This window comes from Ornithorhynchus anatinus, chromosome X4 (genome assembly GCF_004115215.2).
Source record: "Ornithorhynchus anatinus isolate Pmale09 chromosome X4, mOrnAna1.pri.v4, whole genome shotgun sequence".
Classification (NCBI taxonomy): Eukaryota; Metazoa; Chordata; class Mammalia; order Monotremata; family Ornithorhynchidae; genus Ornithorhynchus; species Ornithorhynchus anatinus.
In genome coordinates this window covers 1,031,163-1,056,300 of record NC_041752.1, presented here as the reverse complement: position 1 = coordinate 1,056,300, position 25,138 = coordinate 1,031,163, and the positions used below count along the sequence as shown (strand labels likewise).

The following is a 25,138-nucleotide window of genomic DNA, read 5'->3' as shown; positions in this document are numbered from 1 at the left end:
TTGGTCCATCCTCCTGCCTAGCAGGACGGGTCAACTGGCACATTCCCCTGCCTCCATCCTTGGGCTTTCCTCAGTAGGCTCTGGCTTCAGGGTCATCTTGTGCCCCCAGCCTCACCCTCATCTGTTCACAGTGTGCAGACGACCCCGATGCCGTCTGCACCCGCTCTGCCACCGTTCGACTTGCGGACCAGCCCCACAGCGTGTTGAAGCTGAAGCATGGTGGGGGAGTCTCCCTGGATGGCCAGGACATCCAGGTGCCCTTGGTCCGAGGTGAGTGCTCCCCACCCCCACCCCATCACCCTTTCTCTCTCCAACCTCTACCCCACCACCTTTCCCACACTGTTCACCAGGCCAGGCTCCTGCTCGGACCACTGGGCTGGTAAGTCCTGGTTGGGAGATGTGGCTTTAACTCACCCACTTACCCCAGAGTTCCTGCTCTCCCTTCCTCCTCGCCAGCTTGTATTCCTCCCCAGCTCCCCCCTTGCTCACACTCTCCCTCCAGCAATTGGCTGGACTGCTGCCCTCCCCCATCCAGACCAGTGGGTGACCCCGATGCCCACCGTATTTCAGGTGCCCTCCGTGTCCAGCACACCATCATGGCATCTGTGAGACTCACCTATGGGGAGGACCTTCAGGTGGACTGGGATGGGAGGGGGACATTGTTGGTGAAGGTAGGTCCTCTTATCCCCCCGTTCTGACCTGTCTCCCCCTCATTCCATCCCCCCCACATTCCTTGCCACCTCTTGACCTCCTGTCCCACTGACCATCCTCCCGCTTCCCTGTCCCTCCCCCAGCTGGTCCACACAGAGGCCCGTTGTTCTCTCTCTGGGGAAGAATTCCATTCTCCTCCCCGTCCCCGCACCCAGCCAGCTGGAAGGACAGTCCCGTCTTGGTTTTCTGGTGGCCAGCCAGGGCTTCTGGGGGTTCCCAGGCCACTTGATCTAGGTTACTTCCCCCTGAAGTGCCACTGCTGTTCTCTCCATCTTCACTCTGTATGTCTCTGTATCTGTTTCTGTCTGTCTGTCTCTCTCCAGCCCCTGGCATCCAACAGGGGCACTGGGGCTTGAGGAGGAACAGAATTCTGGTTGCTTTTCTGGACAACCACCCTATGGCTAGGGATGGGCCATCCAGTACTTCTGACTCTCTCCTGGGACCCAACACGGACCATCCGGCGCCCTCAACTCTTCCACTGTGACCCAATACAGACCATTCAACAACCGAGACTTTCCCCTTGCTGTCCCTGATTCTTGCCCAGTGACCCAGCACAGGGATTGTCCATTCCTTTCTCTAATTTTCTTCTCATTTGCCTAGTTCCATTAACGTTAAACCATTCTAGACTATTCAACTATAACCCGATTCCAACTGTTTAACGTTAAACCATTCTAGGCCACTCAACTATAACCCGATTCCAACTGTTTTGAGTTCCCAACATCCCCAGCGACTTTTCCACTTGTCTTGGGTTCCCATCCTGTCCCGGAGGGCTCCAACCCGCTCCTCGGCTGGCAGTCTTGGGCCTAAACCCAGCCCTGGTGCTAGGTCCCTGGTGTGTCATCCTCTGCAGATATCCCCGATCTACTTCGACAAGACGTGCGGCCTCTGTGGTAATTACAACGGTAACCAAGGCGATGACTTCCTCGCCCCCTCCGGCCTGGAGGAGCCGTCGGTGGAAGGCTTTGGCAATGCCTGGAAGCTCAGGGACGACTGCCAAAACCTGCAGAAACAAGACAGCGACCCTTGCCACCTCAACCCGCGGTTGGGTACGGACTGGGGTGGCAGGAGGTTGCGGGTTTGGTCAACTAGCCAATACAGGCTCTGGGTTAGCCAAGCCCACCTACCCCGCAAAACAAACAAACCATACACACACACACCCACAAAACCCCCCGCCCCCCCCCGCCCCATTTTCCATCGATCTCTATGCCGACAGCGTCCCCTGGCGGCCTTTGTCATACAGAGCAGCAGCATGGCATAGTAGAGCACAGGCCTGGGAGGCACTGGGTCCTGGGTTCTAATCCTGCCTCCATCACTTGTCTGCTGTGTGACCTTGGGCAAGCCGCTTCACTTCTCTGCGCCTCAGTTACCTCATCTGTAAAATGGGATTGAGACCGTGAGCCCCAAATGGGACAGGTGTCCAACTCGTTTTGCTTGTAACCCCCCCCAGCGCTTAGTAATCATAATAATAATGATAATGTTGGTATTTGTTAAGCGCTTACTCTGTGCCAAGCACTGTTCTAAGCGCTGGGGAAGATACAGCGTGCCTCAGTGGAAAGAGCACGGGCTTAGGAGTCAGATGTCATGGGTTCTAATCCCAACTCTGCCACCTGTCAGCTGTGTGACTTTGGGCAAGTCACTTAACTTCTCGGTGACTCAGTTACCTCACCTGTAAAATGGGGATGAAGACTGTGAGCCTCACGTGGGACAACCTGATTACCCTGTATCTACCCCAGCGCTTAGAACAGTGCTTGGCACATAGTAAGCGCTTAACAAATACTACCATTATCATTATTATTATGAGGTAATCAGGTTGTCCCACATACAGCTCACAACTCATCCCCATTTTACAGATGAGGTAACTGAGGAACAGAGCTGACAAGCGGCGGAGTCGGGATTAGAACCACAACCTCTGATTCCCAAGCCCGTGCTCTTTGCACTGAGCCACGCTGCTTCCAGGCTCTGCCACTTGACAGCTGTGTGACTGTGGGCAAGTCACTTAACTTCTCTGTGCCTCAGTTCCCTCATCTGTAAAATGGGGATCAACTGTGAGTCTCACGTGGGACAACCTGATGATCCTGTATCTCCCCCAGCGCTTAGAACAGTGCTCTGCACATAGTAGGCGCTTAACAAATACCAACATTATTATTGTTATTACAGTGCCTGGAACATAGTAAGGGCCTAACAAATGCCAGGATTGTTATTTATGACTGCGCCCGCGGGGCTCAAGCCGACCTTCCCTCCGCAGCCCGATTCGCCGAGCAGGCCTGCTCCGTCCTGACGTCCTCGACCAAGTTCGAGGCCTGCCGCCACGTGCTCAGTGTCGCCCCCTACCGGCGGAATTGCCACTACGACGTCTGCTCCTGCGCCGACGGGCCGGGCTGCCTGTGCACTGCCATCGCCGCCTACGCCGCGGCCTGCGCGCAGAGGGGGGTCGTCGTCGACTGGAGGGAGCCCGGCTTCTGTGGTAGGCGCAGGATGGGGGGCGTTGGGGGGTCTCTTGGTCTAGCCTCGATGGGGGGAGGTACAAGGACACCCAGAGTCGTGGCGCCCCGCCGGCCGCAGGGTGACAAGGTGATGGCACAACTGCCGTTTTCCACGAAGGCGCTGGGGCCATCAGGCCCAGAGACTCCCCCGGAACATATGGGGACTGAATCTAAGCCCCGTCCCGACCCCAGGTGTCTGCTGCCGCGTCCGAGCCGTCAGCTGGAGATCAGTTTGTCCCTCAAAGCGCCTGTTGCCTGGCTACCTATTGGGCCTGGCAATGGGGCTAGGGCATGGAGGTAGGGTAGCCCATTGGGTGGGAATCGGAATGAGATCTGGGAAGGGACAGGTCGCTTGGTTTTCTGGCTGGCCTGGCGTGATCCAGCCCCTCTGTCCATCTATCCGTCTCTGCTGAATTCTGGACACCTGTGGATACAAATGGATGAGCTGTGTGGGTGTGTGTGTAGGAGGGAGTTGTTTTCTGGGAACAGACACCAAACCAGACCTAGCGATAAGGTCCCCTGCAATCGCAGGTCAGCTCACTGGCATGAATATTATAAAAGGGCTCTCGCTGACCATCCAGTGGTCCCTGAGGAGGGGTGGGGATTTGGGCGGGGCGGGGCTCAGGAGATGCTCTCCAAGCCCGATTCTCCTCACACAACCCCGATCCAGCACTCTGGAGCAAGATCTGGGGGAGGTGGGGGGAACCCCTTGCCCTAGTCAGGGTCTTTCCATGGAGGAACCGCTTTTACTCGGCAGCAGAGGAATGGCCAGGATGACCTTCCACCCCCACTTCCCCCAGGCGAACAGGGAGGAGACGGAGGGAGGCAGGGCTCGCGGTGGAAGGGTTTCCTCCCTGGACAAGCCCCTCTTGCTCCCTCCCACTCCTCAGCGGTGAGCTGCCCAGCCGGACGCGTGTTTCAGTCGTGTGGGACCCCCTGCAACCAGACGTGCCGTTCTCTCTCCCACCCGGACGGGGATTGCGAAGATCTGTGTCTGGAGGGCTGCTTCTGCCCCCCGGGGCTGTTTGCCAACGAGCGGGGAGACTGTGTGCCCCGGGCCCAGTGCCCCTGCTCCTACGATGGAGAACTCTTCCAACCCGAGGACGTCTTCTCCGACCACCACACTCTGTGGTCGGTGGCCCCGGGGACGAGGGTGGCAGGGAGCCTGGGTGGCTGGAAGAGCTGAGACTCTTGGGTTTGACTCCAGATCTCTCCTCTGAGCTCGGGGACTCAGTCTCCCCCTGTGTAAAACAAGGAGAGTTAACTCTGCCCTGGCCAGCTGGAGGTAAAATGAGATCGGGAAGATGGGCCGGGAGACAGTGGGGGCCCTCCGGTTTCTCTTAGGCTCTTTGAGAATGCAAAAAGGGAGGGCTGGGGCGCTGGTCTGGGGAGGGGTCCATGTGTGGGGGAGGGAACGGGGGCAGGGTGCGATGTTGTACTCTCCCACAGCTACTGTGAAGACGGTTCCATGCGCTGCAGTACTAACCAAGCCCCCGGGGCTTCTCTGTCCGATGAGATCTTGGACTCTCACCCGTCTCCTCGTGGTGAGTGATCGGTGGGAGGTGCTCGGACGGGGACGCAGGTGTCCCCGGCCCCCGCCGACCCCCCTTCCCTCTCCTGCCTCAGTCAAACGGAGCCTAAACTGCCGCCCGCCCCTGGTCCGGTTGGTGTGCCCGGCGGATGACCCGCGGGCCGAGGGGCTGGAGTGTATGCGGACCTGCCAGAATTACGACCTGGAGTGTGTCAGCTCGGGCTGCGTGTCCGGCTGCCTCTGCCCTCAGGGCATGGTGAGCTCCGGCTTCAGGGTTCACCCGCCTTTCCCTCTGAACTCCCATCCCGGCCCCCTGAACCCCATGCAGGAGTCGGGGGGAGGTTCCGGTCGTGTGCAGGGTAGCCGGGCCGCGCCGACCCTGCGCAGGGGGTGAGGGTGGGAGATGCCAGTCGTGCACAGGGTAGGCCGGGGATCGGGGAGTGCAGGCCTGGCACAGCGCTCACGATGCGTCTTTGCAGGTGCGTCACGGTGACCGCTGCCTCTCCCCCGAACGCTGCCCGTGTTTCCACAACGGCAAGGAGTTCGCCCCGGGGGAATCGGTGCAGAAAGACTGCAACATCTGGTGGGGCCGCGGGAGACGAGGGGGCACGGGCTGGCGCGGCCCCCACAGGAGCGGAGTGCGGGGTCGCCCTGGCCCTGGGAGGCCGGCCTTGTGCCCGCTGGCCTGGGATGTTTGGGAGGACCCCCGAATCCCCTTGCCTTGGGGGAAGGGGCGGGGGAGAGAGAGAGATGGCAGGGGCTTCCTGAAGGCAGGGACCCGGAGCCCCCCGGACCCCGGTGACCACTGAGTCCGGCCGGCCGTTCCCTGTCTCCGGCAGCGTGTGCCGCGCCCGCCGCTGGGAGTGCACGGATCACGTATGCGACGCCACCTGCTCCGCCCTCGGCCCTGCCCACTACCTGACCTTCGACGGGCTCCACTATCTGTTCTCCGGCGTCTGTCAGTACGTGCTGGCCCAGGTGAGGTTCGGGGGACCCAGGATCACGCGGAGGGGATCGGGGGGCAAGGCTGGTGGGCGGGGGCCGGCCGGGGAGATGGCTTTTCTGGGCATCGGGGCAGCCCCCAGCCCGCACCCTCTGCGTCTTTTTTCTTTTTCTTATGCTATTCCTTAAGCGCTTACTATGTGTCAAGCACTTTTCTAAACGTGGGGGTAGATACGAGTACATCAGGATGGACTCAGCCCCTGTCCCACATAAGGGCTCACAGTCTAAGTAAAAGGGAATAAGATTTAAACCCCACTTTGCTTTTGAGGAAACCGAGGCACAGAGGAGTTAGGTGACTTGTCCAAAGTCACACCGCAAACAATTGGCAGATCTAGGATTAGAACCCAGGCCCTCTGGCCCTCAGGCCCGTCTTCTGTGCTTTTCTTTTGCTGGTGGCCGAGGCTCCCTTCCACAGCCGCCCTGATCCGGCCCCGGTGTGGGGACCCCCGGGAGGAGGGGAGGGGAGCGGCCGGGGTCTCCTCCTGAGTTGCGTCACATGTTCCCGCGGGCCAGGATTACTGCGGCGGCCCCGACCCCGGGACGTTCCGGATCCTGGTCGCCAACGATGGCTGTGGCTTCGCCGCATCTAAATGCAACAGACGTGTCACCGTCCTTTTCGCCGGGGGCGAGATCGAGCTGTCCAACGGGGAGGTGAGGCCAGCGACCCTGCGGCCGCCGCCGATAAGAGCTCAGAGGGAGGCACAGAACCGGGGGTTTGCCAAGGGCAAGGCCCTAGACCCAAGTCTCGGCAACAGCCATGAGAAACGAGACACGCTTTTCCTACCCTCGAGTAGCTCACGGCGTAATGGAGGCAGACGGACGGACAGGAATTATGCGGGAATAGCGGGAGGAGGGATGGAGCAGAAAATAGCCAATGCCCGTCAAGAAATGATTGGCCCGCTAAGTACCGTAGGCGTTCCCGGAGGCAGCGGCTGGGCTGACGGGCCCTCGGTGCTGGGGGTTAATGGAGGGAGGCTTCCTGGAGGAGGTGAGCTTTCAGCAGGCTTAAGGATGGGGAGAACGGGAGCGTTGGGTGGGAAGGGGCTGAGGAAGCGAGGCAGGGGACAGTGACGCTTGGGGAGGGGAGCTGGGAATCCCTGCCCGGAGAGCTGTGATGGCTTCCTCGGCCTCTCCCTTCTGCAGGTGGTGGTGAAGACGCCCCCGAGTGACGAGGCCTCGTTAGAGGTGCTCGAGTCCGGCCGCTACTACATCCTGCTGCTGGGGCCAGGGATGTCCCTCACCTGGGACAGGAACATGGGGGTCTCGGTCATCCTGAAGCAGACGCACCAGGTGAGGGGCCTGCTCTCTTGGGGGCTGGGCTCCACCTCCAAGTGACCCAGCACGAGCCATCCACACACTGACCCCTCCCCCCTAGTGGGGTGGGATTCTGGAACCAGCCATGTGGGACTCCCCCTACATGTGCGCCCCGTTGAGCGATACCCCCCGTTGTCCCAGGGGCGCGTGTGCGGCCTGTGTGGTAATTTCGACGGCGTCCAGAACAACGACCTCATCAGCCGCAGCCTCCAGCTGGAGGTGGATGCGGCCGACTTTGGGAACTCCTGGAAAGTGACCCCGCAGTGTGCCGACGCCCCGAGGGTGAGTCCGGCCCCCCGCATCCCCGGAGGCCCCCGACTCCCCTCTCCGGCGGCCCGACGATGCCCCCGGGAAGCGGGAGGAGTGAGCAGGGAGCCAGGAATGGGTAGTCAGAGAATGAAGACTAGTCCAGTTCCCTGGGCCGATAACCGGAGGTTGCGACTGGCGGTCAGTCCCCGGAGTCGGTTACCGCGAGGTGCGGCCAGTGGAGTCGTCGACTGGGATCAGGGGATTCCTGCCCCAGGAGGGAGGGACAGCGATTCTCTACTGGCCCACTCCACGCCCGGGTGGTCCTGGCATGGGAGGGAGAAGAGCCCCGGTTGGAGACAGAGACCGAAGGGAGGCCTAGCCCCCTCCACTCCCCGTCCCCAGCCCGTCCGTCTGCTGAACCCTGGCCCCTCCCCTCTTTCTCCCGATACCCCCAGACTCCGGACTCCTCCTTGGCGACCTGCCGGGACAATGTCATGAAGCAAATGACAGTGGACTCATCCTGCCGGATCCTGACCAGTGACCCCTTCCGACGGTGCAACCAGCTGGTGTGGCTTAGGGGCGGGGTGGGGTCGGGCCCACCGGTACCGAGCGCCCGTGGGGGGCCGAACCCTGGGCTGGGCATTTGGCAGAGGCCCCAGAAGCATGAGGCCTGTTCCCTGACCTCATCCCTTCTCTGCCACTTGTCAGCTGTGTGACTGTGGACAAGTCACTTAACTTCTCTGTGCCTCAGTTACCTCATCTGTCAAATGGTGATGAAGACTGTGAGCCCTACGTGGGACAACCTGATTCCCCTGTGTCTACCTCAGCGCTTAGAACAGTGCTCTGCACATACTAAGCGCTTAACAAATACCAACATTATTATTATTATTAGTCTAAGGGAGCTGGGGGACAAAGGGGAGTAGCTCTGCCCCCCAGGTCCCCGCCCCCTAATCCGCCTCTGCCCCTAGGTGAACCCCGAGCCATACGTGGACGCCTGCATCTACGACACCTGCTCCTGTGACTCGGTCGGAGACTGCGGCTGCTTCTGCGATGCCGTGGCCGCCTATGCCCACGCCTGTGCCCAGCATGGGGAGGTGGTGATCTGGCGGACGACCTCCCTTTGCCGTGAGTAGGGGTGGGTCAGGGGGTCTAGGGCAGGGAAGGGCGGGGCGGGGGGGGATGGTCTAGAGTTTCGTCCGGCCTGCAAGGCAGGGTCTGCCCGGCCCCCGCCTGAGCTGAGCCCCTGGTTGAGGCAAGGATCCAGAGAAGCGGCGTGGCTTAGTGGAAAGAGCACGGGCTTGGGAATCAGAGATCGTGGGTTCTAATCCCAACTCTAATCCACTTGTCAGATGTATAACTTTGAGCAAGTCATTTAACTTCTCTTTGCCTCAGTTACCTCACCTGTAAAAAGGCGATTAAGACTGTGAGCCCCACGTGGGACAACCTGATCACCTGATCACCCAGCTCTTAGAATAGTGCTTGACACATAGGAAGCGCTTAACAAATACCATTATTATTATTAATCAACATCGGACCCCTGTCTCCCAGGGGCCCGGCCTGACTTGCGGGGGCTGTGAGTTCTTCCTGACCTCTGGCCCGAAGACCGCCTGACTGCTGAGTGGGCTGATGGGCAGGCTGCTCCTCCATTAATTAATTCATTCAATCGTATTTACTGAGCACTCGTGTGCAGAGCACTGTACTAAACGCTTGGGAAAGTACAATACAGCACTAAGGAGAGACAATCCTCCCTCCTCCCCCCGTCATTGTGGCCGCCTCCCCCTCCCTCCCGGGACCCCCGAGGTCCCACCAACGCTTGCTCTCCCCCTTGTGATTTCTCCGCCCACCCCCCCCGGCTCCGGTCCAGCCCAAAGCTGCGAGGACCGGAACCAACACGAGGACGGCTATGAGTGCGAGTGGCGTTACAACAGCTGCGCCCCAGCCTGCCCCGTCACCTGCCAGCACCCGGAGCCTCTGGCGTGCCCCGTGAAATGCGTGGAAGGATGCCACGCACACTGCCCACCAGGTAAACGCCCGCCCCCAGCCCCCACTTCCTCCAGCCCCAGAGGACTCGACTCCGGGAGCACCATAGAGAGAGACCGAGGGAAAGATCTGCCTGGTTGGGGGGCTACAGTGCCCCCCACCCCCTCCACCGGGGTACCTGGAGGAGTGAGACCCGAGTATACCACAGAGCCATGAGGGTGAGAAAGCCCGGCCAGAGGGTTCCCTAGGGTGGCTCCAGCCACCCCGTCAGAGTTGGGACACGTAGTCCCGCCCGCCACTGTGCCGCGGGGGCATCTGAGGGTCCCAGGGACCCGAGTGGAAGGTGGGGATGGGGTGGAGTGCATTGTGGGCGGTTCTCAGAGGGCGTCTCGCAGGGAAAATCCTCGATGAGCTGCTGCAGGCCTGCATCCACCCGTCCGACTGTCCGGTCTGCGAGCTGGAGGGTCGGCGCTTGGCTGCCGGGAAGAGAATCGTCCTGAACCGGGAGGATCCCGGCCTCTGTCAGATGTGGTACGGGGGCTGGGGGGCGGGGGCTAGACTATCCACCCCCCATCTCTTTCTTCCCTCCACGTTCCTTTCTTCCCTTCCCCCATCCTCTTCTCCCCTTTCCCCTCCCTTTCGCCCCCTCCCTTTCTCCCCTTCCCGTTCCCTCCCTCCCTCCCTTTCTCTCCCTCCCGTTCTCCCCCTCCCGCTTTCTCCCTCCCTTCCCCCTTCCCATCCCCCCTCCCCATCCCTCACTCCCGAGTCCCAAAGCGTGGGTCCGGCGCTTGTTTCCACCAGCTGACCTCTCCCCCTTTCCTCCGCAGCCACTGTGACGGGGGCAACCTGACCTGTGAGGCCTGCCTGGCCCCCGGGCCCGCCACGGCTCCCCCGCCGACCTCCACGCCCACCGAGGAGCAGGAGGAGGAGGAGGAAGAGGAGGAGGAGGGGGCCAGCCCCGAGCCGCCCCTGCACGACCTGTACTGCAGCAAGATGCTGGACATGGCCTTCCTGCTGGACGGCTCCAACCGGCTGTCGGAGCCCGACTTCGAGACGCTCAAGAGCTTCGTGGTGGACGTCATGGAGAGGCTGGACCTCTCCCAGAAGCGCGTCCGGGTGGCCGTGGTGGAGTACCACGACGGCGCCCACTCGTACATCGCGCTGCGGGACCGCAAGCGGCCGTCGACCCTGCGGCGGCTCGTCCGGGGCGTCCGCTACGCGGGGGCCCCCGTGGCCTCGGCCAGCGAGGCCCTCAAGTACGCCCTGTTCCAAATCTTCGGGAAGGCCCCCCGCACCAACGCCGCCCGCGTCGCCCTGCTGCTCAGCGCCAGCGAGGAGCCCCGACGCTCGGCCCGCAACCTGGCGCGCTACGCGCAGGCCCTGCGCCAGAAGAAGATCACGGTGGTGGCGGTGGGCATCGGCCCCCACGCCAGCGCAAGGCAGGTCCGGCTCCTGGAGAGGCAGGCGCCGGACAACCGCGCCTTCCTGCTGGCCAGCGTGGCCGAGCTCGAGGCCCGGCGCGACGACATAGTCGCCGGGCTCTGCGAGCAGGCCCCCGACCTGCCTCCCGCCACCGCCGCCATCGTCCCGGGCCCCCGGGCCACCTCCCCGGCCGCCCCCTCCACCTCCTCAGCCCGCCCGGGACTCGAGGCCCCGGACGTGGTCTTCGTCCTGGAGGGCTCGGACCGCGTGGGCGAGGCCAACTTCAACCTGAGCAAGGACTTTCTGCAGCGCGTGGTCCGGCGCCTGGACGTGGCCTGGGACCGGGCGCACGTCTCCGTCCTGCAGTTCGCCGACGCCGTGACGGTCGAGCACGCCTTCTCCGAGGCCCAGACGGAGCGGGACGTCCTGCGCAAGGTGCGGGACATCCCCTTCCGCGGCGGCCACGCCACCAACGCCGGCCGGGCTCTGCGGCACGTGGCCGAGACCACCCTGGCCCCCGGCCACGGCCGCCGGGAGCGGGCGCCCCACCTCGTGTACATGGTGGTCGGGGGGCCGGTCAGCGACCGGATCGAGCGGCCACCCCGGGACCTCCAGGTGGTGGCCATCGGCGTCGGGCCCCAGGCCCACGCCCGCGAGCTGAGCCGGCTCGGCTGGCCCAACGCCCCCATCCTCATCCCCGACTTCGACGCGCTGCCCCGCGAGGCCCCCGACCTGGTGCTGCAGAGCTGTTGCTCCGGCGGCCTCCCCCAGGAGACGCCCACCCTCTCCCCGGCTCCAGGTGACGCTGCCCCTGCCGGAAGGGGGGGAGGGAGGGAGGGACCCGGGGCTGGAGGAGGGCCTGGGGGTGCGGGGCGGGGGGCGGCCCGGACCCCATTCCAACCTCCGCTCCTGACTCGCTGTGTGACCCTAGGCAAGTCGCTCCCCCTCTCTGGGCCTCGTCCCTCAACTCTCAAGTGGGGGACAATTCTTCCTGCTCTGAGGCAGAGGACCAGGGATCCCGACCCTACGCGTTAGTTTTAACCCTGTCCCGCCCACTAATAATAATAAGAAGAAGAATAATGTTGGTATTTGTTAAGCGCTTACTATGTGCCGAGCACCGTTCTAAGCGCTGGGGTAGACACAGGGGAATCAGGTTGTCCCACATGGGGCTCACAGTCTCAATCCCCATTTTACAGATGAGGTAACTGAGGCACCGAGAAGTTAAGTGACTTGCCCAAAGTCAGACAGCTGACAAGTGGCCGAGCCGGGATTTGAACCCATGACCCCTGACTCCAAAGCCCGTGCTCTTTCCACTGAGCCACGCTGCTGTCTCCTGGGGCCAGTTGGGGGTCCCACCCAGATCGTCACTCAAGCTCCCCCTCCCCCCCCCCCCCCGCCCGCGGCTCGCTCCCCCTCATCTTCACCCACTCTGGAGCTGGCCCAGATCTCGTAGCATCCCGCGGTGAGGGGGAATTCCTCCCTCTCCTCTCCTCCCCAACCCCTCAAGTCCAGAAAGGGGGTAGACCTGGGTCTTTCAGGCATCTCTGGTCCTTGCTGGAACTGGCGGTGCCCGGGCAGTCTGTCCAGAACCCCCAGTCCTGAAGCCCAGCTGGCGATCTGACGCTCCCTCTCCCTCCCGGTCATCACCCCCAGCAGACTGCGTCCGACCTGTGGACGTGATCTTCCTTCTGGACGGCACCTCCCGCGTCCCGCCCGACCACTTCGAGAACATGAAGAGCTTCGTCAAGGCCTTCATCGAGAAAGCTGACATCGGTGCGGGCGGGGTGACGGGGGTGGGTGGTGGTCAGTGGGTGGGAGAGCCACCCCCAGCTCCCTGAAGGAGACTGATCCCGCCCCCGCCTCTTTTCCTTCCCCAGGGCCTCACGCCACGCAGGTGTCTGTGCTCCAGTACGGAAGCGCCAACACGTTGGACGTCCCCTGGAGCACTCCTCAAGGGAAGGCATCGCTGCTGAGCCTCGTTGACCCCATGCAGCGGGAAGGAGGCCCCGGACGAATCGGTAAAGGGACTCTCCCCACCCCCTTCGCCCCCGGGAGGCTTGAGGGGCCTCGGGACTCACTCTCCCAACCCCCACTGCCGGGACCCCGGGGCCACCGGCCCCATCGCCCCCCCCCCCCACAACCATCGCTTCTTCCTCCCCCAGTTATCCCCACCCCATCCCCAGCCATCGCCCCGACAACTGGGGACCAGTGAGGGCAGCCCCTTGTCTGAATCCCTTCCCTTCCATCCGCGATTTGGTTAAAGGCCCCCAAACTCCTAAAATAATTTTCAGCCCCCTTGGGCCCCCTAGGCTGCAGCCTTTGCTCAGCGCTTAGAGCAGTGCTTGGCACATAGTAAACGCTTTAACGGATACCATCATCATCCCCCCGTCGGCTCTGACTGCCTCTCCCTGCATTGCGGTTACTAATTATTATTCTTATTATTCTTCTTATTATTCTTCTTCTTCTTATTGCCATTGTTGCCCTCTGCGCCCCCTGCTGGCCGCCTGGTCCAGCAGCACCCCCGGCCGTTGGTCTCTCATCTTCCCTCGGCGCCCCTTGCTGGCCGACTGATGAAATAGCACCCTCGGGCACTGCCCTTTCTAACTCGCCCCGCGTCCACTGCTGGGGCAGGGACAGGGGCAGGGATGGAGGGAATTTGGGAAAGAAAGAGGGGATGGAGCAGCTTCCGGACGGGAAGGGTCAGGGCGCTGCATCCTGAATAGATGCAGTTTGAGAGGGGCCGGGGCTGGAGTTTACAGTACCAGAAAGGGGGTGGACAAGGTGACAGAGCCGTGGGATGGACGGACGGGGAGCTGAACTATAGGATGGGGAGGAACTGTGGTTAGGGGTCAGCGCCGGGAAGGGAACGTCTAAATACACCTTATTCTCCTCGAGCGCTGGACTGGGACTGGCTCGGGCTCCTGGTGCCCCAGGACCAGTGGTTGGGGCCCAGGTTTGACTACTCCAGATAGGATTGTTATTCCCACCTGTGCCCGACCCAGATCGGGTCCTATCTGGGGGCTCAGAGTCTGCTCTATGCCCACAGGGGATGCCCTGAGTTTTGCTGTGCGCTATGCCCTGTCGGAGGCCCACGGCGCCCGGCCCAACGCTTCCAAAGTGGCCGTCGTGTTGGTCACGGATGAGTCTGAAGACTCAGTGGATGCCGCAGCTGCAGGAGCCCAGTCCAGCCGTGAGTCTTGCACCAACTTCCGTCCCTGGGCTTCCCCCCACCTCCACCAGTGGGAAGTGGTAACAGGGCAGAGCAGAGAGCAGTCCCAGATTCCAGTGTAGCTTGATGCCTGGCACCGAGCTTTCCTCCAGAGCCACTCCTTGCCTGCCATCCTGCTGCCTCTCCCCAGGGAGTGGTGGTTATGATGGTGTTCCCTTCTGCCTCCCTCTGCTGGAAGTGGTATTCCTAGTCATCCCCCCCCCCCCCCCCCGGGAGTAGTGGTGTTCCCTAGGCATCTCCCTCCAGGGTTGTGTGGTGGTCCCCGCTATCTCCTCCTGAGTTGGTGGTGGTGTTCCCTGCTGTCTTCCCCAGAGGGAGGGGAGAGGGTGTTCTCTGGCCAGGTCCTCAAGGGGAGGTGGCGTTCTGTCCCTTGTCCCCCAGGGGTGGTGGTGTTCCCAGTGGGCATTGGGGATCGCTACGATCGAGCTCAGCTGAGGGCCCTGGCCGGCCCGTCCCCCAGCTCCCGGGTCACGGAGCTGCAGCGGGTGGAAGATCTCCCTCTGCTCGTGTCTCTCGACCGCTCGTTCACCCGCAGCCTGTGTTCTGGTAAGACGTGCAAAGCCAACCGAGTCCCCACATCCACTCCTCACTTCCCCTCCACTGACCCCATGACAGCCTTGCAGGTGCTGGGAGGGATGAGAGTGGGGTGGGGGTGAGGTGAGGACCTGCCAACTCCATCATAATCAAAGGTCTCACGCTCAGTCTCCCGGGGTGACAATTCCCAAGGTCATTGAAGCAGCGTGGCTCGGTGGAAAGAGCCCGGGCTTCGGAGTCAGAGGTCATGAGTTCGACTCCCGGCTCTGCCACTTGTCAGCTGTGTGACTCTGGGCAAGTCACTTAACTTCTCTGTGCCTCAGTTCCCTCATCTGTAAAATGGGGATTAAAAGTGTGTGAGCCCCACGTGGGATGACCTGATTTCCCTGTATCTCCCTCAGCGCTTAGAACAGTGCTCGGCACCTAGTAAGCGCTTAACAAATACCAACATTATTATTACTGTCTGGTTTGGGAGGGTGGCTAGTCTGGTTGGGAAAGGCCCCTGACTTTCTTATCATCCTGTTTCACTAGTCCTATTCTTGGTGTAATCCTTGACTCCTTCCTCTCATTCAACCCACATATTCAATCTATCACTAAATCCTGTAGGTTCAACCTTCATAGCATCAATAAAATCCACCCTTTCCTCTCCATCCGAACTGCTACTATGTTATTCCAAGCATTTATCTTGTCCCACCTTGATTACTGTATCAGCCTCCTAGCTAATCTCCCTGCCTCCTGTCTCCCCATTCCAGTCTAGACTTCACTCTGTTGCCTGGATCATTTTTTCTACTAAAATGTGTAGTCCCTGTTTCCACACTTCTCAAGAACCTCCAGTGGTTGCTCATCCAACTCCGCATCAAACAGAAATTCTTTACCAGTGACTTTCAAGCACTCATTCACCTTCTGCCCTCCTACCTCACCTCACTACTCTCCTACGACAACCCAGCCTGCACACTTTGCTCCTCTAATGCAGACCTACTTGATACTTCAGTCTTGTCTATCTCACCACCAACCTTTCACCCACACCCTGCCTCTAGCCTGGAATGCCCTCCCTTTTCATATCCGACAGATGTTTATTCTCCCCCCGTTGAAGGCCTCATAGAAGACACATCTCCAAGAGGCCTTCCCTGACTAAGCCCTCATTTCCTCTTTTTCCACTCTCTTCTATGTCATCCTGACTCGCTCCCTTTATTCACCACCCCGGCCCGCAGCCCCACAGCACTTACATACGTAGCTGTAGTTTATGTATTTATATTAATGTCTGTGCCCTCCCCTCTAGACTATAAGCTTGTTGAGGTCAGGGAATGTGTCTTGTTATACTGTTGTACGTGCCCAAGCACTTAGTACAGTGCTGTACACACAGTAAGTCCTCAATAAATATGATTGATTAAGGGTCGCCAGAATAGCTACTTGACTGTTTTTGATTCCAGATATGGCCGGTTTCTGCTTGGACGATGATGGGAACACCAGGAAGGTGAGAAGGGCTTGTTGGGCCCCAACAGGGTGCCTGTGGTGGAGAACAAGGTGTCCCGGCCATGCTGGGGGCCTCTCCCCACACCCTGACCCCCGGGCCTGCTACTTACCCCCAGCCTTAGCCCCGGCTCCAGCCATGGCTTCCTGCCCCACTTTCCCTCTCTCCAGCTACTTCGGAGAGAGCCCCATCCTGGATGGCAATCATTCATATTTATTGATCGCTTACTGTGTGCACATTCCCTGCCCACAACAAGCTCACAGTCTAAGGGGCCCATGTTGCCCCTGCCTTCCTCCAGCCCGGCGACACGTGGACCCTGCCGGACCAGTGCCACACGGTCACCTGCCTGCCAGACGGCCGGACGGCGGTGGAGAGCCACTGGGTCAGTTGCGAGCGAGCACCCAAGCCCACCTGCTCCAACGGCCAGCCCCCTGCCAGGACGGAGGGGACTTGTGGCTGCCACTGGACGTGTCCCTGTGAGTCACCGTCCCCCACCGGGCATCGTCCTGACCCCCATTCCCAGACACCGTTCTCTCCCATCCCTGGGGACCATCTCTGGGCCCACCCCCACCCCCTGGCCACCTTCTCTCCCCATTCATGGGGACCATCATTGCCTAGGCAGAGTGAAAGATGGATCCCTGATATAAGCAGCCCCCACCATCATCCTCTTCCTGCCAAGCCCAGTGTGGACAGGGCTGGTAGATGGGCTGGGGCTGCGGGGGAGGTGCGGGGCAGCGGCAGGGGGTCTGAGAGGGTGGGACGGGGCCCCTCTTGTTTCAGAGGAGTCGGCTGGAAGTTCAGGCCCAGTCTTCCCACCCAGGGCCATCTGGGTCAGCAGTGTAGCTGGGGGTCAGGGGCAGGTCTGGGATGTTTAGATGTCTGTCCTGACCCATGTCCATCCGTCCCGCCCCCTCCTCTGCCTCTCTCCCTGACTCACGACTGACCCTCGTCTCCTCTGCCCACCCGGTGCAGGCCTGTGCATGGGCAGCTCCACGCGGCACATTGTGACCTTTGATGGGCAGGACTTCAAGCTGACGGGCAGCTGCTCATATGTGCTGTTCCGCGAGCCAGGCCGGGGCACAGAGCTTGTCCTACATAATGGGGCCTGTGGCAGCAAGGGCGACGATAGCCAGAGTGGCAGGCTGAACTGCATGCGGTCCATCCGGGCCAGGAGTGGAGACCTGACCATCGAGCTCAATGACCACATGGAGGTGCGGGTGACCAGGGCCCTTGGGTGGGGGAACCGTCTTGGACATCCACGTGGGAGCATCCCAAGATCGACTATCAGCATAGTCCACTAGAGAAGGATCATGGCCTAGTGGATAAAGCACAGATCTGAGAGTCAGAAGTACCTGGGTTCTAATCCCATCTCTGCCACTTGTCTGCTGGGTGACCTTGGGCAAATCACTTAGCTTCCCTGTGTCTTAGTTACCCTCATCTGTAAAATGGCGATTAAGACTGTCAGCCCGATGTGGGACAGGGACTATGTCCAATCCGATTTGCTTGTATCCACATCAGTGCTTAGTACAGTGCCTGGCACCTAGTAATTGCCTAACGAATACCAAAATTATTATTATTATTGTTATTATTAACTAGCAGGGGGAGCCTCTGGAGCCCAGCCCTGTCAAGGTCTGCTTCTCGTGTGTCACCCACCCTGCGACCCCCACCTTGTGACCCCTCCGTCCCATGTTCGGAGCAGGTGACGGTCAATGGGACGGTGGTTTCAGTGCCGTTCGTGCACGGAGACGTGGAGGTCAACATCTACGGGGCCATCATGTTCGAGATGAAATTCTCCCCGCTGGGCCACGTCCTCACCTTCACCCCCCAGAACAACGAGTTCCAGCTCCAGCTCAGCCCCAAAGCCTTTGCCACACCCATGTCCGGACTCTGCGGTGAGGGAGGGGCCTGGCCCCCAGCTCTGCCCACTCAGTATGGGGTGTTAGGGGGAATCAGGTGGACTGGGTGGAGCTGGGAGAGGGGATCTGTTGCCGTCTTGTTCATTCCAAGCGCTTAGTATAGTGCTCTGCACATAGTAAGCGCTCAATAAATACTATTGAATGAATGAATGAATGAATCTGAGGAGAAAGCCATTCAGACAGACTTTATTTGACGTCCTTCCAGGATCCATCCATTCATCCATTCATTCAGTCATATTTATTGAGCGCTTACTGTGTGTGAAGCACTGTACTAAGCACTTGGGAGAGAACCCCGCTCTGAAGCTCCCGTGTCTGGTCTGTGACCACAGGGAGTGAGGCTGGAGTCCAGCCCAGACAGTGGTTTCACCTGGACAGCTGGAACCCACAACCCCATCACCCCCACAGCTGGAACTTGTGTTTTTCAGAAGCATTTTAGGGAGCTGCTGGTTTCTGGGTTCGAGTTCCCATCTAAAATGGGTTTGGGCTCTCACCTGGGTTCATCCCCATCCTGATGGCCCCGCTCCCACCCCCTGGACCACCGGGATCTTCTCTTTCCCATTCCCGGTGCCAACCCACCCCCTGCCCCCCTTGTCTCCCCACACACAGGACTCTGCGATGAGAACCGGGCCAACGACCTGACACTGCCAGACGGCTCCGTGACCAGGGACCGGAGCGCGTTGGTGCAGGCGTGGATGGAGTCGGAGCCGGGCCAGGAGTGTGAGCCTCTCCTGGACCAGACCTGTCCCGCTTCCCACAGGGCCCGCTGCCATGCTCTCCTCTCCCCACCCTTCACCGCCTGCCACCCAGTCCTGGCCCCGGCCGCGTTCTTCTCCATCTGCGAAGAAAACAGCTGCCACGAGGAGCAGGTGTGCGAGGCATTCGCCTCCTACGCCCACCTGTGCCGTACACAGGGGGTCTGCGTGGACTGGAGAACGCCGGCCTTCTGCGGTGAGGGTGCTGGGGGTGCAGCTTCCAGCCTCCCTGCCCTTCTTTCTGGGCTCCTGCCTCTCCCCCTCCCTAACACCGGCAATGCCGCTTCTGCTGCCCCCTGCCTCATGATATGACTTCCCTCTGCTGGGAAAAAGTATGGCCTAATGGAAAGAGCATGGGCCTGGGAGAAAGAGGTTGTGAGTTCTAATCCTGGCTCGGCCATATGTCTGCGGTGTGACCTTGGGGAAGTCACTTAACTTCTTAGCGCTTCAGTTATCACATCTGTAAAATGGGGATGAATACATCTCCCTGTGGGACTGTGTCCAACCTGATTACCTTGTATCTACCCCAGTGCTTAGAACAAAGTTTGACACACAGTAAGTGCTTAACAAATACTATAGTTATTATTGTTAGGCGGGCGACTGAGAACTGGGAGCTTGAATTTTCATTTTGGCCATGCAGGGAGCTGCTGTGTGACCTGGAATGAGTCAAGCAATCTTTCTGGGCCTTGTTTTTCCCCATCTAATACCTGTAGTCCCCAACCCCTACCTCCCAGTTGTTGAGAGGAGGAAGAAAGTGGGGAAGGGTTTGGTCCAGTGAAAAGAGGTCAATGCAGCCAGGTGGATGGGATGCTGAGAGCAAAATGGTCACCTACTGGATGGGGCCAAGCCCCTGCTACCCAAGACTCCTGGGGCTGCCTCTCAGGTGACTCTGGGCAAGTCCATCACCCTCTCTGAACTGTGCAGCCTGTCCCCTTCAGGGGGTCAGAGGAACCATCTGGATGCTGCCAGCAGAGGGTGAGGTGGGTGCCCTTGTGCCCACAGCTATGAGTTGCCCACCGGCCCTGGTGTACAACCCCTGCCAGCATGGCTGTCCTCGCCACTGCGACACCAATGCCAATACCAGCTCGTGTGCGGACCACCCCACGGAGGGCTGCTTCTGCCCCAAGGGATACTTGCTGTTGGATGGCGCTTGTGTGCCGGAGGAGGCCTGCAAGCAGTGTGTAGGGGAGGATGGAACCATGCACAAGGTACCCTTACCACTTCGGGGGCTGCAACCCCTCCCTCCCCAGGGGCTTCTGCTCCTCTCACCCCGGGGCTGCCGATCCTTGAGAGAGACTCCCAGCGGAGCCCCTTGTAGTCCGACTCAGCATCTCACCCCGTTGATGGCCAGAGCATCTCGAATGGAGGGGGGGAGGGCAAGGCACTCAGGAGCCGATGGCCTTAGAACCTGCTGCCCTTTTTCTGTGGTGGCGGAGCCCTCAGCCTGATCGGGACGGTGCCTTCCACCGGGGAAACAGAACGATTAACAGTAGAAAGAACGAACCAAAAATGGGAGTCCAAGTGTAGACCTATGGGTGGGGCCGTGGGGGCAGGGGAAGGGAGAAAGAGCGGCACCTCGAGGGTGCCCACTGCCACTCCTGACTGCCCAGGGCTCCCAGCCAAACCTCCCTCCCGCAACCCAGCGGCACCAGGGGTGCCTGTCCCCTCCCTCCCTCTCTCTGGCCCAAGCAGAATCCCTGACAGAGAAGTGTGGGAGGTTCAGTGGATACGTAGTCCACCCCTCTGCCTCCAGGCCGAGAAGCATCAGAGCAGCCCAGGCAGCTGCCTTTGTCCACGTGGACCTGACCGAGGAGGAAGCCAGCGTCTCCGGGGGAAGGGGGCAATGGGAACGCCAGTGTCTTGGCTTCAAGAACGGTGCCCCTAAGCTAAGGGCCACCCCAGGTATCCTCTCCTTGTCTATCCCTAGTTGATGGAGACCTGGGTCCCGGAGGGCCAGCCCTGTCAACTCTGCGTGTGCCTCGACCACAGGAGTATCAACTGCACTACCCAGCCCTGCCCTACTGCCAAACGTGAGTGCCCCCGAGCCCCTGAGCCCTCAGCCTCTACCCCCTCAGTGGCAAAATGGGGCAGGAAGCGCTATTTCCCATTAAGCCCTCAGTCGGATTCTTTTTGGATCCCGGGTTCTCCGGCCAAGCCCTGTTTACCTGCCTGATCTCACTAATGGGTTGAAGGATCTTGAGCGCCATCGGGCCCCTAGTCTCCAGGCCTGGACCGTCTTCCTTCCCCGCCCCCCAACTCCCTGGCTTCGCGCCCCCTCGCTCCGCGTGCTCTGCCCTGCGTTTCAGCACAGCCCTTTTCCTCCCGCAGCGCCCCCGTGTGGCCCGTGCGAGATGCCCCGGCTGCGCCAGCGCCCCGAACAGTGCTGCCCTGACTTCGAGTGCGGTGGGGGCTTCTTCTCTGCACCCTCGTCGGCATGGGAGGGAACAGGGGTCGCACGGCAGGCTGGACCCCATCCCTTCCCATGGCTTCCCTGGCACCCGCCTCCAGGCTCTGGCTCATTTCCCTCCGGCTTCCAGCCGCCTGGGGCCCAGCTGTCTGCGTAGAGACCATCCCGGGGTCGGGGCTGGAACGGGGGCGGGGGGGCCAGGAATATCCCTTCCCTCTCTCCGGCCCGATTTCCCTCCCACCTGCTCCCCGGGAGGCACTGTGGGAATGAAGGGGATCCTATGGGAGAGGGGCTGGGGGGAAACGTGGTGTAGTGGACAGAGCGAGGGCCTGGAAGTCAGAAGGTTCTGAGTTCTAATCCCGACTTCGCGACTTGTCTGCTCTGTGACCTTAGACAAGTCACTTCATTTCTCCGTGCCTCAGTTACCTCGTTTCTAAAATGGGGATTGAAATAGTGAGCCCCATGTGGGACAGAAACTGTGCCCACCCCGATTTGCTTGTATCCACTCCAGCGCTTAGTACAGTGCCTGGCACATAGTAAGCGCTTAATAAATACCTAATCATTACTATTACTATTATTCAGTTGGACCGGGGACGGGGGACCGGTTCTCTCCGTGTGACCCCCGAAGCCCCTCTCCTGATCGCCTGTCTTCTTTTGGTTCCACAGTCTGCGACCTGGATTCGTGCGAGCAGCCCCCCGTGCCACTGTGCCAAGGAGGGCTCCAGCCGGTGCTGGTGAACCCTGGAGAGTGCCAACCTCGCTATGACTGCGGTAAACACGCCTCCGGCTCCCGCGCCCCGCCCGAGGCTCCCCTATCCATCCCCCACCTCGCTCCTCCTCACTCTCTGACTGATCCAAGTGGCTCCTCCCTTTGAATCCCTCAGACTGAGTGGGTCTGAGCCCACCGGGTTCACGGCCCCCCTCCCTGTTCCTCCCAGCTCCCTTTTACGGCCCCTCCTCTCCCTACGTTCCCAAGAGAAGGAACGTCTGACCTGGGCCCTGCCCTTGGTAGGGCTTTGATCCTTTATACCCCTTCCCTGATCTCTCTTTGGCCCAGTCTGATTGTGATAATAATAATGATAATAATTATTATTATTATAGAGAAGCCTCGTGGCTTAGTGCAAAGAACACGGGCTTGGGAGTCAGAGATCGTGGGTTCTAATCCTGGATTCGCCTCTTGTCAGCTGTGTGACTCTGGGAAAGTCACTTAACTTCTCTGTGCCTCAGTGATTTCCTCTGGAAAATGGGTATTAAGACTGTGAGCCCCACCTGGGACAACCTGACAGTGTTTAGCACATAGTAAGTGCTTAACAAATACCATTTAAAAAAAAGAATGAGAATAATAATTGCAGTGCATGTTAAACACTTACTTTGTACCAGGCCCTGTATCAAGCGCTGAGGTGGATACAAGTAATTCGGGTTGGACACTGTCCTTGTCCACATGGGGGTCACAGTCTTATTCCCCGTTTTACTGTTGAGGGAACTGAGGCCCAGAGAAGTTAAGTGACTTGCTCAAGGTCACACAGCCGACAAGTGGCTGAACAGGGATTAGTACCCAGGTCCTTCCTACTCCCAGGCCCGTGTTCTATCCACTAGGCCACGCTGCTCAGGTCAGAGGTAAACTGCCCTTCTGCCAGCACACACACATACACCTACTGGTCCCGTCTCCCATCCCCGCCACCCCCGGGGAGGCACCGACGTCCGGATTTTTGCAACCCCAGGCTGCAGGAAGGAGGAGTGCAGCCAGGAGCCCCCGCCCTCCTGCCCACCGCACCGGACCCTGACCCGCCGGGAGACCCAGTGCTGCGACGAGTACGAATGCGTCTGCAGCTGCGTCAACGTTACCGCCAGCTGCCCGCTGGGCTACCTGTCCAGCTCGGTGACCAACGACTGCGGCTGCACCACCACCTCGTGCGCTCCGGATAAGGTGAGCGGGGGTCTCCGCCATCGAGGCTCATAGGCAATCCCCGGGTATGTGCGGGTGAGGGGGTACCCGATGCCACAGCTTTCACCCCTGGTGCCTTCTGCCCGCCCTCTCAGGTCTGCGTGCACCGCGGTACCGTGTACCCCGTGGGGCGGTTCTGGGAGGAAGACTGCCGGACCTGCACCTGCACCGACGTGGAGGACGAGGTGGTGGGCCTGCGGGTGGCCCAGTGCCGCCCGAAAATCTGCGATGAAAACTGCAAGCCGGTGAGGGGGGGGGGGGGGGGGGGGCGCGGCTGTCCGGGGAGAGGGCAGTGAGGGACCTCCAGCTGACCTTCCCGTGTCCCGCCTCCCACCTCGTCCTCAGAGTTAACTCTCAGAGGCTCCATCCTCTCCCCAGCCTTCCTTCCTTCCCTTTCCTCTTCTCCCTCTCCCTCCCTCCTTCTCCCGCCCCTTCAAGGGCGAGCCTGGACCCCATCGGGTGGAGAGAAGCAGAGTGGCCTTAATGGAAAGAGCACGGGTTTGGGAGTCAGAGGACGTGGGATCTAATCCCGACTCCACCACTTGTCTGCTGTGTGACCTTGGGCAAATCACTGCATTTCTCTGTGCCTCAGTTCCCTCACCTGTAAAATGGGGATTAAGACTATGAGCTCCACGTGGGACAACCTGATTACTTTGTATCTACTGTGTTTAGAACAGTGCTTGGCACATAGTAAGCGCTTAAAAAATACCATCAATCCTATTATTATTAAGGGGGCGGGGGGGGGGCAGGATGCCTGGGCGGGCACTGGCTCTCTCCATTTCCCAGAGAGGAAAACCGAGGCCCGAGGAGGCAGCTGGGAGTCTCTTCATTGCTGATTCCCCTCTCAGGTCTGCGTGCACCGTGATACCATGTGGTACCGTGGTACCAAAGCCAGGGCTCTGGGTTTGCGAGGCCAGGGAGGTGGATGGCCGGGGGTTCCCGCCTTCCTCCATCCTCTTCCTGCTCCATGCAGGGCTTCACCTACGTGTTGCGGGAAGGGGAGTGCTGTGGACGCTGCCTAGCGGCGGCCTGCGAAACAAAAGAAAATTCCCTGCGTGGGGACACCGAGGTCCGGTTGCAACAGGTGCGTTCGTTTGTGTTTGTGTTTTGTGGGGCGGGTGTCACCGCGGGGCCGGGGGTCGAGTCGGGAGTGCACGCGCTCGTTCTCGCTCTCTCTCTCTCTCTCTAATTCTCTCTAGTTCTGTCTCCTCTCCCTAGGGAACAGGGGTGGGAGTCAGGCGTCTTTCCCTTGTCTTTCTGGGGAACTTTCTGCAGCGTGGTCTAGTAGATTGAGCACGGGCCTGGGAGTCAGAAGGACCTGGATTCTAATCCCGACTCTGCCACTTTTCTCCTGTGTGATCTTGGACAAGTCACTTCACTTCTATGTGCCTCGGTTACCTCATCTGTAAAATGGGGATTAAGACTGTGAGCCCAGTGTGGGACAGGGATTGTGTCTAACCTGATTTGCTTGTATCTACCCCAGCGCTTAGTACAGTGCCGGGCACATAGCAAGAGTTTAACAAATACCACAATTATTGTTACCTCTCTGCTTGATTCCTCCTCTGTAAAATGGGGCTAGCGTCCCCCTCCCCCTGACTGGCCGTGAGAATCCAGGACGCAGGACGCAGGGTGAAGGACACGGAGCTCTGGGCAGAGGAGAGGTCCGAATAAGCGGGGGGCGGTGGGAGGGGGCTTTCTCTAGTCCCCGCCCAGCTCCCCGGAAAGCCGCGAGGGCTGGAGCCCCCCGCCCCAGGTCCCGCTGGAGGCTGACGGCTCTGCCCCTCGCAGGCTGCGAGAGCAGTGACTCACCGAGCCCCTTTCCAGATGTTTCCCCCTCCTAATCGTGGAGTCACATCTGGACATTCCGCCTTTTCCCGCTTATCTTGCTCCCCGGCCGGCCGGCCGCGCCAAGGCTGCTTTCCCAGCCTCGGAGCCAGAGAGCGGGGCTCGGGCCGGATCCCCCTCCTCTCCTTCCCCTCCCTCCCTTCCCTCCCCGCCTGGGGCCGCCTCTCCGCCGCTGGGGGTCGTCCTTGGCTTCTTGGACTCCACTCGCCGCCTCCCAGGAGGGACGATAATAATAATGACTTGTGGTATTTGAAAGGCTACTATATGCCAAGTACTGAGCTAAGCACTGGGATAAAATCAGATCAGACACAGTCCACTCCCCTCCGGGGGCTCCGGGTCTAAGAGGG

General features: G+C 60.3%; 1 protein-coding gene across 5 annotated transcripts in view; it reads left to right on the top strand.

Moving 5' to 3' along the window:
• Positions 1-25,138, top strand: part of VWF (von Willebrand factor) — a 55,203-nt gene that overhangs the window by 25,081 nt on the left and 4,984 nt on the right. For 3 of the 5 annotated variants that reach the window (XM_029054464.2, XM_029054461.2, XM_029054459.2), the window contains 33 exons: positions 132-270; positions 571-671; positions 1,562-1,757; positions 2,957-3,175; positions 4,085-4,325; positions 4,644-4,738; positions 4,821-4,981; positions 5,205-5,308; positions 5,565-5,703; positions 6,241-6,378; positions 6,871-7,017; positions 7,183-7,323; positions 7,746-7,856; positions 8,259-8,415; positions 9,155-9,313; positions 9,666-9,801; positions 10,098-11,491; positions 12,346-12,465; positions 12,570-12,710; positions 13,739-13,882; positions 14,303-14,467; positions 15,886-15,929; positions 16,225-16,402; positions 16,899-17,137; positions 17,626-17,818; positions 18,449-18,790; positions 19,597-19,802; positions 20,522-20,624; positions 20,923-20,997; positions 21,668-21,772; positions 22,723-22,928; positions 23,042-23,191; positions 23,920-24,030. In XM_029054464.2, coding sequence (XP_028910297.1) covers positions 132-270; positions 571-671; positions 1,562-1,757; positions 2,957-3,175; positions 4,085-4,325; positions 4,644-4,738; positions 4,821-4,981; positions 5,205-5,308; positions 5,565-5,703; positions 6,241-6,378; positions 6,871-7,017; positions 7,183-7,323; positions 7,746-7,856; positions 8,259-8,415; positions 9,155-9,313; positions 9,666-9,801; positions 10,098-11,491; positions 12,346-12,465; positions 12,570-12,710; positions 13,739-13,882; positions 14,303-14,467; positions 15,886-15,929; positions 16,225-16,402; positions 16,899-17,137; positions 17,626-17,818; positions 18,449-18,790; positions 19,597-19,802; positions 20,522-20,624; positions 20,923-20,997; positions 21,668-21,772; positions 22,723-22,928; positions 23,042-23,191; positions 23,920-24,030 — 6,300 coding nt within the window. The remainder of the gene's footprint in view (positions 1-131; positions 271-570; positions 672-1,561; positions 1,758-2,956; positions 3,176-4,084; positions 4,326-4,643; positions 4,739-4,820; positions 4,982-5,204; positions 5,309-5,564; positions 5,704-6,240; positions 6,379-6,870; positions 7,018-7,182; positions 7,324-7,745; positions 7,857-8,258; positions 8,416-9,154; positions 9,314-9,665; positions 9,802-10,097; positions 11,492-12,345; positions 12,466-12,569; positions 12,711-13,738; positions 13,883-14,302; positions 14,468-15,885; positions 15,930-16,224; positions 16,403-16,898; positions 17,138-17,625; positions 17,819-18,448; positions 18,791-19,596; positions 19,803-20,521; positions 20,625-20,922; positions 20,998-21,667; positions 21,773-22,722; positions 22,929-23,041; positions 23,192-23,919; positions 24,031-25,138) is intronic. The other 2 variants (XM_029054462.2, XM_029054460.2) reach the window with 1 other exon arrangement.